This window comes from Rhipicephalus microplus, chromosome 1, assembly GCF_043290135.1.
Source record: "Rhipicephalus microplus isolate Deutch F79 chromosome 1, USDA_Rmic, whole genome shotgun sequence".
Taxonomy (NCBI): Eukaryota; Metazoa; Arthropoda; class Arachnida; order Ixodida; family Ixodidae; genus Rhipicephalus; species Rhipicephalus microplus.
Window position 1 is genome coordinate 21,720,064 of NC_134700.1, and position 15,766 is coordinate 21,735,829.

Genomic DNA, 15,766 nt, shown 5'->3' on the forward strand with positions numbered 1-15,766 from the left:
TTTATGCCCATGTATGCCCATGTATGTCCAATTATGCCCATATATGTTATGCCCATGTATGACAGCGGCATAACACGAAAATGAAACGTCTCTTTACAGGGGTAGTTGGACGTTTATTGTGCATTGTTTCAGTAACAGCAACAAATTTCGAAGTCACGTTAGGAACAGCACGCAGCTCAAAACTTGCAGCGCACACCCCAAGCAGAAAGCACACACGAAAATAGCGTACACATGACAAGCGTGGACTTGCCACAATTTTTACGGCGTAGTGTGTTGGCAGCACGCTACTTTCTTGAACGCGGCTGTGGCCGCGTGCAAAGTGACCTTTGTCATCTCTCGAATTACGAGATAAGCGGCGCGCGGGTGAGACCGCGCTCCACAGGTTCATGGGGGCGGGGCTTCGTGGAGGCGGCGAACTTAAGGGCACGTGGAATGTGAGAACTTCGTGCTAGCTCGCCACTGATAACGAGAACACGCTAAAGTTTTGAAGCTCTGAGGGCTGCCAAATGGCGTGTGGTGTATATAAATGGCTTGCCGTTTGCACTCCCACGAACGTGGCTTTGTGGCGTAGTGGTTAGCGCCGCGTGCTGAGATTCATGAAGGTGATGGTTAGAGTTTTTGCGACAAATGTTTCTATTCTCATTTTTTGTTAGCAACTTCTTACTATCGCTAATATGTCAGCCACGTAGCAATACTTTTTACCATCACTTTCATGACAGAAGTCTTCAACAGAGGTTTTTCGTGTGACAAAGGTACGTCAGCGGAGCCTGGTTGAACCCGGGCATAAAACACTTTTTTGTTAAAGAAACACATGAGTAGGCACCAGTGCCGGCTGCGAGCGCCTTCCCCATGCATAGCCCCTTCACCAGTTCATGCCCAGTATCGAGACAAGCAAGTTTATATAACCGCAATTTAGTGACCATCTACGTACGTTTTCATAGTGCGCAGTTCATGAGGTTAAATATGTGTATTTCCTCTAATGATGACAAAAAGCCAATAACAGAATGAAAGTGTTTGAACTTTCATTCGCGACTGCGACGTCTCGCAATGAAAAAAATGCGCTTGTGAAGAAATGCGTAAAACAGCTGAACATATTATGCAAAAATGATGGTAAGATAACATGCATATACGTTTGGTAGTTTTAGTTAGCGAATGTTTTTTTGTTGCTATCATTACTGAACACTTTTCAAGAATAATAAACCTAACAATAGCGTCAACATACTACTACGCAATGGCAACAAAGACAAAAAGCCGACCAGTGCGAGATTCCTGAAGGTGCCCTTTCAGAGGTTCTGCTTTTGTACTGCTTTTTTCACTGTCTTCAGTTGGTTTCTACCGGCCTTTGCCACGATCAACTGTCGTCTTCGCGAATACAGGTCGCGTCACTTGTGTTTACGCTAATACGCATAAACTCTGTTTGGTTAGTTGAGATAACCACGCATTTGATTTACCTATGCGTGAAGAGATGTCGTTTTCGTTTCTCTTTTCATTCTACCTCGTCGCAAGAATTCTTCGGAATGCAGAGCATTGGGACACGTCTTCAAAACGAGGGGCTTCGGGCCACATGCCTCTACATGCGTTCACGGCGTTATCGCATTTCTCCGAAACAGCAACACATTTACCAGAATAAAAACCGTAGGGGCAATTGTAATATCAGCAGCCGGAAAATAAGGTAAGAATTGCTTGCTGTGATTCAACAGTACGTTGAGGGCTACACATTTCCTCCGAGTGCTATTTATGATGCATTGCACACAACCTGCTTGTAAAGCTTTCTTTCATTCGATACGACATTTGTACGCTACTGCCCTTCGTTAAAACAACGGGAGTGAATGTCTTTAGAAACAGTGTGTTATAGCTACTGTATTATGTCAAGGGTGTCATGCTGAACAAGTTATCATGTTGTGTGAAGCCCGATCTCCCAATAGGCTGGTGCGCAAGTGGGCCCAGCCGGTGCTATCATATTACAACTACCAGCTCGTTCCAAATGGACAGAACTGCATTCGGAATGCACTGGGTTCAGTGGTCATGAGAAAGTGGCACCAAGGGTACGATCTTGTCCATCTGCTAAACGTTTTGGGCATGCTTAGGCCTTGCTCTTTCTGGCGCTGGCGATGAGCGCGGACGCCTTCTCGACGTCCGCATCCGTCAAGAACGGAGCATCCGGAATGCCAATGTTGTCATTCACATAGAAGAAGTCGGGTGCGTTCTGGCACGGCACAGCTTCCTCCGGGAATGCGCACGTCAGGCTCAGCTGGTTGAACACTGCGTCACAAAAGGTTAGGCTTGATTAGGAGAGGGCACTCATTTTACAGCACCGGGGCAGGGCGAGCAGACAGGACAGTTGTGTGTCGACGGGTGTAGGTCACGCGTAGGTGTCGACGTTGTTCGTCTCAACACTTTGTCATCGCTCGTCACAAGAGGTGGAGTGACCAGCGCTATAGTTACAAGGGAACCTTGAGGTGCCTCCTGTTTTTAATTAGTCATGGCGGCCGTCTGTGAAACGCTACTTTAGGGTGGCATCAAGACGTCTATTTCTTTAGAGTCCGAGATGAAAACGCGAGAAGCGCGTGCATAAGGTATAGCAGGAGAGCGTGCGAGCGCGTGTATGTGTTTTAGAGGCCTAGTGTTTCTTTTGTTGTTGTTGTTGTTGTTGTTGTTGTTGTTGTTGTTTTGCCTATAGAAGCAGAACTATTGGGGCTGGAGATATACAGATTTAATAGCGGAAAAAAAGAAAACGCTGAACGCATGTTTCTCACGCATTTACGAAGACAGCTACATCGAGGTCAATTGTCGCGCAACGTGAGGAAGGGAGGCGAGCATGTCACGTGCCAGTGCTCGTACAATGAGAAGGGCAGTGTACTATCGAGTGATCGAAGGAGTTCATGCGTACATGATATTGCTGCTATATAGGACAACGCCTTTGAAGCCCTTAGATGCATTCATTCGAACATCGTACTAAGCGAATTAAGGCCTACCATTCGGGATCTCCACAAAACGACTCGAAGCCCTCTGAATACACAATCATTATGCATGCACCAGTGTTCACTTCTCAACGCGAAAAGCTTACCTCAACCACTCTGGAGCGAAAATTACTGTGCCGTGTCCTCGGATCGTCCTCAGTATGTGGGAGAACTGGCGTCTATGGATAAGCTGTTACGTGAAAAGATTCTAAAAGCCGCTATCCCAAAACACATAAGCCCACAATTACACAAAGGTCGTAGAAAAGCACGACCTCGCAAGTCACAGTGGATATTTGAGAACAATCCGGACAGAGTGTACACAGATGTCACCCGATGTGGCACGAAAAAGTACGTGCTCGCGGTCGTTGTAGGGGCCCCGGTTCAAGGCCTTCTGACTTGCGCCACAGCTGGAGCTCCGCCAATGAATACCACTGAAGTCTTAGTCATAATACTTGCTATTAAAAATAAGAATATCCTAGGACAATCCTCCCTTATTCTCATTGATTCTATGGTGACATGTAGACTCTTTCGCATCGGAAGACTACCACATAACACCATTCGCCTATTAGGACAGGACGTAACGCAGAACCGTGCTATCATCTGGTACTCGGGTCACTCAGGACATGATGGCAAGGAGGGAGTTCGTGCTTTTAACTATTGAACGGCCAACCACACTGATGACAGCTCCTTCTCACCGCAAGACATCCTTGAGCAGCAACGAAAGGACGGTGTACGACACCCTGCTCTAACCGGCCAGAACTCTTATGATTGGTGTCATATAAAAACGAACACATATCCGAAGGAAGGAAAAAACTTATAGTGCGAGTGAGTTTAGGTTTTTTACGCACCCTACCAGCACACTGCCGTCGCATTGCACGTACGTGTCGAGACCAGGCCGGGCCCTAGCACTAGTACCCCTATTCATAGAGTGAAGCTTTGAGTGCACATCCTGAGACACAAGGGGGGCCTCCCATTTCTCCTATGTGCTGATGGCGGGCGAGTATTGGCAGGGCAGCCAAAGAGGATGTGGTTTAGGGTGGCGGGCGACTCACCAGAAGGTGCCCCCCGAAAAATGGGACGGAAGACAACGTAATATTTGGGAAGAGTTCTCGTCTGACGTCGCCTCCACATGATTTGTTGCGAGTGAGAAAAGCGAGGGCGAGGAGGAGCGTAGAGACGATGGCAAAGGTGTGTTTGTTGGGTAAGTTCACGAATTGTGTGTGCCCTCTCTCTCGAAAAATCCCGGCTGGGATCGCCATTGGCCCGGATAATAGGTTCTCAGGCTATGTTATCGGCGGCCTCATTTCCGGGGTTGCCAGAGTGAGCTGGCACCCACACGTGTTCTATAAGCCTATTGGAGTGTATGGTACACAGCTCAATATTTGCCACGCAGGAGGATGGACTCCACCACGGGCAAACATAAAAATTGCTGCTTTGGAATCAAGAAGCACAAAAATCGCGTTGGTTTTGGTGATTGCTGACGCTATAGTAGCGTTCTCTGCTTCCTTTGAGGAAGATCTTTTGTTTGAGACATGCATTTCATCGCGTGATGTACAGCAATAGCTATCCTTGGTAGGAAGGCAGGTTCGCTCTCGCCCATATAACGTGCAATTCTCCGAAAAGGCCAATTGAAATTAGCTCACCGCGAATAGCTGACCTAATTTTCGGAAGAGAGCAGTGGGAGAGTATGGTCTCCATCGAGGATCTGGGCGGTGCCACTAGCACTCCTCGACCAAGTGCAGCGGGCCGCTCAAGCCAGTGGAGCCCCGGAAAAAGCGCTGCACCCACACGCTCCCCGACTTTTTTTCTGTTTTTTTTCAATAAATGTTATATTATATGCTTTCCAGACGCCGTTGCCTGCCATGCATTAACGAGAACTTGATTGTTATGCCACAGTTTTTTGTAATTTCCCACGCCGTCACTGCAGCAAACCAGATTAACACTAGTTGTTGCTAGCAAAGTCAATCACCAATTGTTTTGTCCATCAGGTATGCTGACCTGCGACACGCGAGGCGTGTTACCGGCCGAAACTAAGAGCGGTTTCGCCCCAGAGTTCTGATTGCTAGCTGGTTGTCGGCTGTTCGTTTCATAACGATGCTGCCACCAGGCGGGTTTACTTGAAACCAATCTGCAATAGAGATTTCCGAATCAGAGAAAAATATTAACAATCGTCTGCGAAGCCAGCAGGATGCCACCCGCAATTGAAACACGTGGAATGTCGAGATTTACGGAATGCTCATTTTAAGTAATATGCGTACGTCTGCTGTCAGTGCACAATATTCTTAATTTAATAGATCGTGCTGTACGTCTTGCTCATTATAACAATGCTGGAACAAAGCTAAAAACATGAAAACCGCAAAGGGAAAATACTGACGAACGCTCAACTGGAAAGGACGAAAACTTCCACGCATGCGCATTCGCGGAAGTTTACTTCCTACCTAGCCTTGCTCACAATAAACGGTTGGTACATTGGGGCTCCTCCATCTCTTCCCTCTGCCGTTTTCATGTTCTTGGCTTTGTATCAAAATTGATGCGTTCAGAAAAGGAAAGCACTAACTTGCCCAAGAACACGTTCTTCCTTCAGTACGTTTTAGGTTGTCTGAGATACGCTGTTGCTGCAAACTTGAAACTTGTTGCTTAGGCAAGTTTCATGTCGGAGAGAATTTTATGTCAAAACTGAAGGGCTGGAGGTATTTTTCGAGTGAGCACACATAAATGCTCACCTATTATATTAGTTGAAAGAGCAAAAGAGCAGGCGTTAGGTCGAGAAGCTTTAGCTTGCCGCCCAACAGGCTTTCACGCTAATGCTCAACAAGATAAGTGAGTACGACATTACGAATCTACTCACTCGTCTGGTTTCCGCAAAAGAAGCTGAACTGCTGGATTTCAGTTTTGCCGTCAGGGTACGTGACAACGTTGCACACGTGGAAGATGAGGCACTCATTTTCCACGTCGGCGAAGTAGCCGTTTTTCGCCGGACACTCGAAGGTCGTCTTGATGCTCCCCACAATGAGCTCTGCACCATCCGGGAGATCGTAGGCCTCCCGCTTACTCTGCAGCAAAGCAAAACATGTTGTTTTATTTGCTGAGTGCACCATGATAATTCAGCGACGCAGTTCATATATGAAAGAAGCATGACACAGACGAAGTAATCAACTCGCTCGAGCTACAACACTTCTGAATAAACGGAACTGAATCCAGAGACATGAATACTAAGAACAGTTGGTGCAGCGGGGCATCAGTGGCGCATAGATTGCGGAAACAATGATGGCCTTTCTATGCATCTCACTCTCTGTTGGCTGTTCCAGCCCGTTGCTACGATACATGGTTTCTCAAAGTGGGATCCACAGGACCCTCCTCGTGGTTCCACGAGCCACTGATCAACTTTGCCTGGTTCCACCCTCGCAAAGTCATTTAGATGGCACACCCTAGGTGCGACCTATTGAACGAGCCTCCAGTACTTCTGGCCATTACCTGTTGCAAAGCAAGAGATTTCAGTAGCAAGTCAGTCAATACTATTTTTGTACACTGTCAATTTTGTATACCCTTGCCGTGAATGTATCTTGAGCTGAATAAAAGATGCTTGCATGAAAGCATGCGGGGATGGTTCCTTGGCACCAGTGTAGGGGAATGGGCACCTCTATTTTATTCCAGTCCCATCGAGGATAATTAAAATTTACCCCATTCTGTTCCATCCAGTTCCTCGACATGAACAAAACTTTGCCCTTACCCACAGTGAAAGGGGCCGTGCATTCGCATTCCATTCCTGTGATTCCTCAATGTAGAAAAAACTTTTTAAATGCTTTATAGAGTTAAGAATAAACGGTCCAGTTCCACTAAGAACTACGAAAGTATGCATGCAAGTCAACAAGACCAAATAACAGTAGCTAGGGGACATACCTCGTGCAGTTTCAGGCTAAGGCTCTCTGTGTCTAAACAGGGAGAGACAATATTGCAAAAAGTTGGGGTGGAGCGGAGTATGAACTAAGACGGTGTGAAAGCTGGTAGGCTTTCAGTGAACATAAGCATCGCGCCAGCGCCATTACGCATCATAATTTACGGAAGCGCTTTTTTAATGTGCGTCCGAGAGCCGAGCAGGATTTCAACCAAGAAGGACGCTTGTTTGCACTCTGATACTTATCCTTATCCTCGCTCCGCACTTTTTGCACGCAGCCCTTCTAAGGGCTTATAACGGGGCCTCTGAGAGGCAACTGAAAAAAAAGCCGCAGCAGTACGCCGTCGTAGCAGCCTGGGTATCAACATCGGTGCCAACCCAGTGCTGGCTTCGAATGTGCAGCAGGCGCATTCCAAGCCTGCACGTTCCAAAAAGAAAACAGAGCTACAGAGGACAGCGGAGTGGTTCTTAAGAGAAAGGAAGAGAAAATTGAGCCCCGTTATTGTCTGCTTCAGTGAGCGACACCGCCACAGAGCTCACAAAGGGATGACGGTAAGGAGGGATAAAAGGGTAGAGGTAAGGGTATAGGAAAGAGGAAGAAGAAGCAACAGCAAACTGAGGGGATAGGAGAGACAGGAAAGATGGAAGAACGGTCACTGGAGTCCGAGGACGGGGTACACTTGCGAGAGATGTTGTCGGCGTCTGTAGATGGCGTAGAGCAGGTCCAGTAGGTCAGAGCTGCGCTGTCACCGAAGACAGCCGGCGACAGGAGGTGACGCAGCCATCATACTGCCACGCTCTCCCTGGTGTTGATCGAAGCGGTTTCCTCGTCTCCTGCCACGGCTGTGGCTAATTCCTGCAACGGTTACCCTCCTAGCAGCACCACATCTCACCTCTCCCACACCGCGGTGGCCGAGCAATCGGTGCCCACCGCCAGTAAGCGCGTGCTTCCAAGCACACCTCCGCGCTCCGAAGGTCCCCACTTGGTTGGCGACCTACCTTCGATTGACCGCGCGGCTACCATCATCGATCGGCCGTTGGGAAGAAGGCCAACTTTCTGGTTACGTCGAGGGGTGTGATGGCCGCCTTCTTCTCGGGGCTTCTAGCCACCCAGCGTGTGCGAGTGAATTTCAGGCGCAACCTGGTTGCGGTTGATAACCACCCCATCACCAATCTGACCACCCTACTTCACGTCGGGATGATCTGCGAGACCAAAGTTTGGGCCAAGCTACTGAATCTGAACACCTGAGTTGGCGTGGTTTTCGGCGTGGACCAGACGATGCCCTTCGAGGACCTCGTCTACAATATAGCATCAGCCATGCCACTAGTGTCCAGGGCCCGCAGATGCAACTGCCTCACCGTCACCTTTGCGGGGACCACCACCCCCCTAGTTTATACTGCTTTAAAGCAAATGCGTCCTGTTCCTCCTCGCCAGCCCCGGCCCATGAAGTGCTCCCAACGCGGCCACTTCGGGCACGCAACCGCAATCTCCTGGCGAGACGAACGGTGCCTGCACTGGGGTATCAAGCACGTCACAGGATTGTGTGCAGCACAATAACCTCGCTGCATAAACTGTCGCGGGAAACATCCCGCAACCGAGCCACGCTGCCCGTCCTGACAACTCGAGTGCAAGGCCGCGGTCATCGCGGCCTCAACTGACGGCACCATGACTCGCCGTCAACCCCTGGAACATGCTAGGGCCCCTGGCAGCAACCTCACCATCCTCAACGGACGCTCCATCCGAGATGCGCTCGCTGGTACCAGCGGCATGATTTCTAAGGCCTCCCCTCGTCCTACAACTACTGCACCACAACGATGGCCTCAGCCGGCCCCTGCCACATCTCAGACGGCCCCTGCCGTCGTCACTAAGCGTTCGAGATCGCAAACACTGCGCGCTTTTAAAGACTTTCTTGGCGACCTTCAACGCAAAAGTTTTGGTCTGCTTGTCTGTCTGTCTGTCTGTCTGTCTGTCTGTCTGTCTGTCTGTGTACACTTAACGGCATTGGGTTTTTGAAACGGCGAACCTCATCCGCAGTGCCCACCGTTGTTGCTCAAGAATTAGCATTCATGCTTGTGTAATTGTCAATTACAAAGCTAATATTGCGCATGTCTGGGGCACTATCACAACGCGAATATATTCTGCATGTGCGTCTTTTACTAGAAAAGGCATATATAAGTAATCTTAAGAACCGTAGCGCTTATCATGCTGCACTGACCATGCAATGCTTGCACGGAAAGGCGAGTGTTTCCAACGCTTTGCTAAGACGAGACGGTGGTGGCACTGACCCGTAGCCTTGCGTTCTACACCTTATCACCTCTGATATGGGCACGCACACAAGTCTTAGAGCCACGCGCTTTGTTTTCTAAGACAATTGCCAGATGACACTTATGTCTCACGTGTGACGTGACTTGATGCGCTCGTTCGCCTCCACTGCACGCTCGAGGCACTCTAACACAGCGCCTCCAGAATACCATTCGCCGATTTTCTTGCGCAGAACATAAAATGAATTGTTCACTCTCTCCACACGCAAGACAATCGTCTTTCGACGACGTTTGAAGATTAAATTCAGATACGCCGCCGGTTCCTGGCGCCGTCCCCAAGATCGCGACAACGACACCACCCGCTTCATCGACGCTGCCGGCGCCTGCCGGCGCCTGTCGGCCACTCCTCGGCCTCCACAATACACTTGCTAATCGAGTTACTTCGATCTGTTATCGCGATGCTCCCTGTAGACTGTCTGGAGCGAAAATTTTGTGCAGTAGTCTTGGTTTACGCCCCGGAAACGGTGCGACCATCGGGGATAACTAGACTTTATAAGTGAGTCTGAAGGTCCTCCCTCTTTTTGTCCACGTTGAATCGTGCGCACCACTGTACGTGCCCCCAGCTTTCTCGATGGTCTTCTTGGTCGACTAACGTGTTGCGTGCGTGTTTTTTCGCGTGCGTGCGTGGGGTGGATTGAGTGCTATTCTTTTTTTTCTCTTCTCATTAGTTTTGCTTACCTATCTGTTTTTATTCACACTACCCCATCTCCTGTGCTGACCTGTTCAGGTGTCATCAAAATGATAGACAGTTACGGGAGGCACTTTTTGCTTCTTTTCTTCTTCTTATTCACTTAGAGGGAATGTGCGTCTGCGTTGTCGATAGCACCACTGGCAAAAACCAGGAGCGTGCTAATATTGAAATTTCGAATATGTTAGGGGCGAGGCTTCTCTTAGTCTAACCTTGTCCTGTGTCAAGCGTAACCAACAATGTCAGACAAACAGACAAACAGTAGAACGAATGGACGCACAGACAAGTGGATGGGCGGATAGACGAACGAACGGATGCACGGACAAGGACAAACGCATGGACAAACGCACGGACAGACGGCTGGACAAACAGACAGACAACAGAAAGACAGACGGACGGACACACAGACCGGCAAACAGACAGACAGAAGGACAGTCGGATAGACAGACAGGCCAACAGACAGGCGGACACACAGACTGAGCGACACACAGACAGACGAACCGACAGAGAGACAGACGGACACGCAAACGACAGACAGACGGAGAGATGAACAGACAGAACGAGAAACAGATAGACGGACAGACGGACAAACACAGACAGACAGACACACAGGCAGACGAACAGATGGACAGACGAAGAGACAAAAATGTACAAATAGGTGGACAGATAGACAGATAGACGGCCAGATGGATGGACAGTCAGACAGACAAACTGACGGACAGACAGGCAGACACGCGGATGTGCATATGGACAGAAAGACTGACAGACAGACAGATGGACGGACATTTTGCCCTACTCATCATCAGTGACTCTATAGATATGCTGTTATTTTTAAATAATGTTTGCTATTTGATTTGATTCGCAGTGGAATTTCTCTAGTAGAACGTCCCAAAGAGAATTACTGTCCATGTTCACTTGTCTGTCGCCCCTTCACAATTTCAATGCTTCACTTCGTTACCATACCGTAATAAAGCAAAGGTGCCTTTTAGACTCTGCGGCGGTCACAAATGTATTGACTCAAGAAAACGCTGGTTACCAGATGGAGATGATAAATGCGCCAAAGCAGGGGGGTCTCTAATTTCGTTTCAAAGATTAGAATAGGGCAAAAGGCCCACGGGCACACAATCCTTCTAGCACGCGGAATTACAGATTCTCCTATCCGTTTCCAACGATACACAGTTGCACTAGGCTGGGGTGTCAGCCATCTTTATTTTTAACAGCTTCTTCCTCTTCGTCTTCCTCAATCCTGCCTAAGGTCTCCGTACACTCCCCCTCTTTGAAGACTCAACCTTTCTGGGGAGATACATGAAGACGTTTTCAATGGCCTCAAACTCTAGCACACCATCATCATTGGTGTAACCAACTTTTTTAAAAACGCCATGTTACACTGCGATCTGCACCACGCGATAAGGTCCCATGTACACTCGCTTCGTGCCAGGAAGACCTTTTCTGACAAGCACGAGATTGTTCAGTTGTATCTGAAGTATCCGAGTGTTGTGGCGGTGGTCAAAGTTTTTTTCATGTTTTCCCGGTATCGCTCTTAGGCTTCCGAAGTTTTTCGCTTTGCGCACAATTGCAGTTGGACTGCAATGCAAAGTTCTGGATCAGAAGGAAGCACGGGTACCTTCCTGAAAGCTGCAAAATGTGGGCTACAGCCGATGCTCACTGTGTGTGACCGATTGTGATGAACAAAAGCTACCTCTAAGCAGCCCTTCCACCCACCCCGAAGACCTGGGTACATTGAAGTAAACTGCTTGAAATCCTGAATAATTCTTTCAGCCATTCCATTTCCTGCGGGATGGTATGGAGAGCAGCGTCGGAATACAACTCCTCGTTCCTTCGCCCAATCTTCCAAACGCTGACTGAGAAACGCTGGCCTATCTTCTGATATTACTATTTTCCTAATATTAACCATCTCTCTACTTAAAAGAGCGATCACACAATTTGCGTCTTCCCTTTCTGGCCGTGCAGGCATTATTCTTGTGCACTGGTTTATTGCCACTAGGAAAGATTGCGTATTTCTTACTCCTGCAGCCTTCTTCTTGAGCTCTGCGATATCCAGATAAATGTCTTCAAAGGGTACGTCGGAATGTTGAGGCAAAACGATCTAGTTCATTCTCTGAAGGTCTTGGCTTTGTGAACTTGAAATTGATGAGAAGACTGAGCATACCGTTGAACGTCCTCTTTCATGTGTTTTCACTGGAAACGCTGAAGAATCTTGTGATATGTCTTCTAAGAGCCCTCATGTCCACCTGATTGTGGGGAGTCGTGATAGAGTTCCGAAATTTGGGACACCATTGTTTATGGGACTGTGAACTCTCCGTTGTGGAACTCAAGTTGTTAAGTTTCCTCCCACAACAATTTTGCGTTGCCATTTTCCTGATCAGGAATTACTGCAAGTCTTGAAAGCGCATCTGCATCCTCCAGGTGTTCCCCAGACCGGTGGTGGGCCACGAAAGTAAACTGCTGGAGTTCACTTACCCACCTAGCAATGTTTCCTCAATGTTAGGCGAGGTTAAGGGTATACGTTAAGGCTTGGTGATCAGTAAAGAGCCTGAAGCTTCTGCTTTCTAGGTAAGGTCTAAAATAGCGCACGGCCATTAACACTGCCAAGGAATTCATTTTTGTAGTCGTGTAGTTCAGTCGCGTTTTCGACAAGGTGTACGAATAGTACCCGACGACCCTCTGTTGGCGGCTCTATGGAGAGTCGGTATCTCCCTGGTAAAGCACTGCGCCTGTGCCATAATAAAAGCATCGGTTACTAATAATAAAAGCATCGGTTAAAAGCATCGGTTACATAATAAAAGCATCGGTTAATAAAAGCAGTTGAAAGGGCAACTTGAAGTCTGGAACAGTCAGGACCAGATCCGACGGAATAATGGTCACAAGGCTGTTATAAACAGATTCATACTCTGCTGTCCACTGAAAGGACACATTCTTCATAGTCATTTCTGTGAGGCATTTGGTTTTCGTCCCGTAATCTCTAATGAATGGCCGTTAATGCCCTGCACGACCCAGAAATACCCGTAAAGAGTGCGAGTCATATGGCTTCTGCATTTTTGTTATTCGTTCGACTGATACCTTTTTGGTTGTCTTGGTTTGGTCGTCAAATACTCTTCCAGGAAACACCACTTTACTTTGGCAAAACTCACTCTTCTTGTCATTAATTTTGAGCTTGGCATCACAAACTGCTTGAAGTACACTAGCAAGATGGTATGAGTGTTCTTCCTCATTGCGGGAGTATACTATTATCTCGTCTATGTAGACGTTACAAAACTTCCTGAGAAACAGTCGCAAGACGTCGTTTATCACTTCCTGGAACAGAGTGGGTGAGTTCTTCTATTCAAATGGAAGCCCGTTATACTCATTGATGTCAAAGGACGTGATGAAAGCAGAATATTTCTTGCAGTTTTCAGAAAACAGAATTTGCCAAAATCCTTTACATAGGTCAATGCGCGAGAAAAATCTGCAGCATCATGTGCCATCTATGGTAAAGTGTCATCTCTGTCACCCGTGTCATCTATGAAAAAGCTCAGTCTGCTTAATAAATTGTCTGTAGTCCGGGCATAGTCGAAGACTTCGATCATCCTTTGTTGCATTGGTGATGGGCGAAGCGAACGTGGACGTAAATGGAAGTATGATCTGCGCATTCAACATCTTTTGAATCTCGTTCTGAAGCGAAACTCTCTTCCCTCGTGTCATATTATAGGGCTTTTTTATACTATCACTTAGCTAGAATGGTACCTAAACTTTGTAGTTGCCATCGGATGTCCTTTCAAGCACAGCGATCCAGGTAAAGCATGCTGACATCTTCACGTGACGATGGCTTCCGCGGATTTCTTGAAGGCGAAACTGAAGCCTTAATAGTAGAGCGCTTTTCTTCTGTGGTAATTTCTCCTGTCCAGTAAATAATATAGCGTAGTGCACTAATGACTAGGACGTGAAAGCTGTAATTCAAACGCCACTCCGTCGAGTTCCAGTGCTTGCGCAGTGACAGTGTTGCTGAGACACAATATTGTTAAACAAGTCTATTCATCGTGAACATCTCACCTTCCATCGTATTCCTGTACTTCTACTGGTCTTCCTTGTTTTATTTCGCCCTCTCAACAATATTTTTGTTTATAACAATGACGCTTGCTTTGCTGTCAACTAACAACTTCGTTTCTTTCCAGCAACAAAAACAGATATGTACAATAGACTTGTATAAGACAAACAGCTTCTCTTGATGTCGTCGGGCGGAAGCCGAGACCACCTTTATTTTGATTTTCTTACGTCATCTAGATCTTCACATAGTCTGAGCCTTCCTAGTCTGTCAAAAAGGACATGGGCGTTGCAGTAGGTCTCCAGTTTGCAAGCGGGCGTCGTTACTCAGCCTCGTGTGGCCCCTGTATTCTTTGCAGCAGGTGTCATTGGTTAACGCCGCGTTCCTAGGTCCTGGAGGTAGAGGTTTCGCATTCCCTGCAGAAGCTATTCGACCTTCTTGGGTCTGCCCTATAAGAATAATCGCATGTTTTCACTTTATCTTCGCCACTGCACCAGTAGTTTTCAATGCATGCATACTCGCAAACATGTCGACATGTGATGTAGACATGTCAAACATGTCTACTTTCACGTGTTCGCGACTCGGTCTGCTTAATATTTCCATCGCGTTTACAAGCAAGCGCATTAAATAATTTTGCTGCCTATTTTGTTCTTGGTGCAGTTCAAGAAAATAATTAATCAGCTCGACGGAACTGTCAGGCAAAGCAGCGATAGCAGACTTCGCGCCGTTTCTTACTGGAGTCAGTACGAAATTCCCATCGTCCTGAAGTTTCATGTTGATCCTCACTGTTCTTTTAGCAAGTAAATGGTCTGGAGTGACCTTCAATTTAGTGCTTATATAGGAAACAAATCCAGCAGTGCTCGCTGATTCTGGAAGAGCTAGCTCATCTTCATCTTGAGGCATTGCAGTCAAGATCCGGATGCCATCACGTTGATTTGCTCCAATGGTGAAGTCCACCCACATCTTGAATCTCCGCTCGGAAAGTATACGCGGCTGCGCCAATTTTAACTACACAGAGTTGCACTAGGCTGGGGTGTTAGCCATCTTCTTCATTTTGAACCTTCTTCCTCTTCGTCTCCCACCAACCCTGCCTAACGTCCACGTATAATGTTGATGAATGGGAGGTTGATTGGGAACTTCGAATTACCATTTTATTTCGAGCACATGGCGTAGTTCTCACATCGGGGCCCCCATAAGTGTATTCATATGTCTACCTTGTATTTTCATTTATTATTAAACAAAAAGAATCATCACCATCATCAACCTGACTACGTCCACAGCAGGACAAAGGCCTCTCCCATGTTCCACCAGTAACTCGGTCCTGTGCTTGATGCTGCCAATTTATACTCGTAAACTTATAATCTCATCTGCCCACCTAACCTACAGTCTCCCCATAACCCGCTTGCCTTCTCTGAGAATCTAGTTAGTTACCCTTAATGACCAGCGTTTATCCTGTCTACGCGCTACATGCCCGGCCCATGTCCATTGCCTCTTCTTGATATCAACTATGATATTGTAACAGACTAGTAAAAAGTAGAGAAGAGAAGCAGAGGAAGACGAAGAGTCTTGGCACGATCGCAGGGTGCTGCCACAGAGGACCATCGTTCACCTCCTGTAAATAAAACCATCTTATCACAGTTCGCTGTTACAGTTGTGGTGGAGTTGCTGGGTAATCGACACCCGAAGACGGAGGGTGAACCGCAAGTTCTTCGACGGAGCCGTCGCATCGCTGGACTTCCACCGAGTCCATCTGGTCTGGACATGTCCCACAACGGAATTGAACACCGACCCCTCTCGACTTCTGCGCCGACCAGTTCGGCTCCACAACTGAGAGATGCTCGTTCCTTTGCCGGCAGACC

General features: G+C 47.6%; 1 protein-coding gene across 1 annotated transcript in view; it reads right to left on the reverse strand.

Moving 5' to 3' along the window:
- Positions 1–1,757: 1,757 nt before the first annotated feature.
- Positions 1,758–15,766, reverse strand: part of LOC119178145 (uncharacterized) — a 207,730-nt gene continuing 193,721 nt past the window's right edge. The window contains exons 4-5 of the mRNA XM_037429310.2: positions 5,809–6,013; positions 1,758–2,262 (exon numbers count right to left, since the gene is read on the reverse strand). Coding sequence (XP_037285207.1) covers positions 2,084–2,262; positions 5,809–6,013 — 384 coding nt within the window. The 3' untranslated portion in view covers positions 1,758–2,083. The remainder of the gene's footprint in view (positions 2,263–5,808; positions 6,014–15,766) is intronic.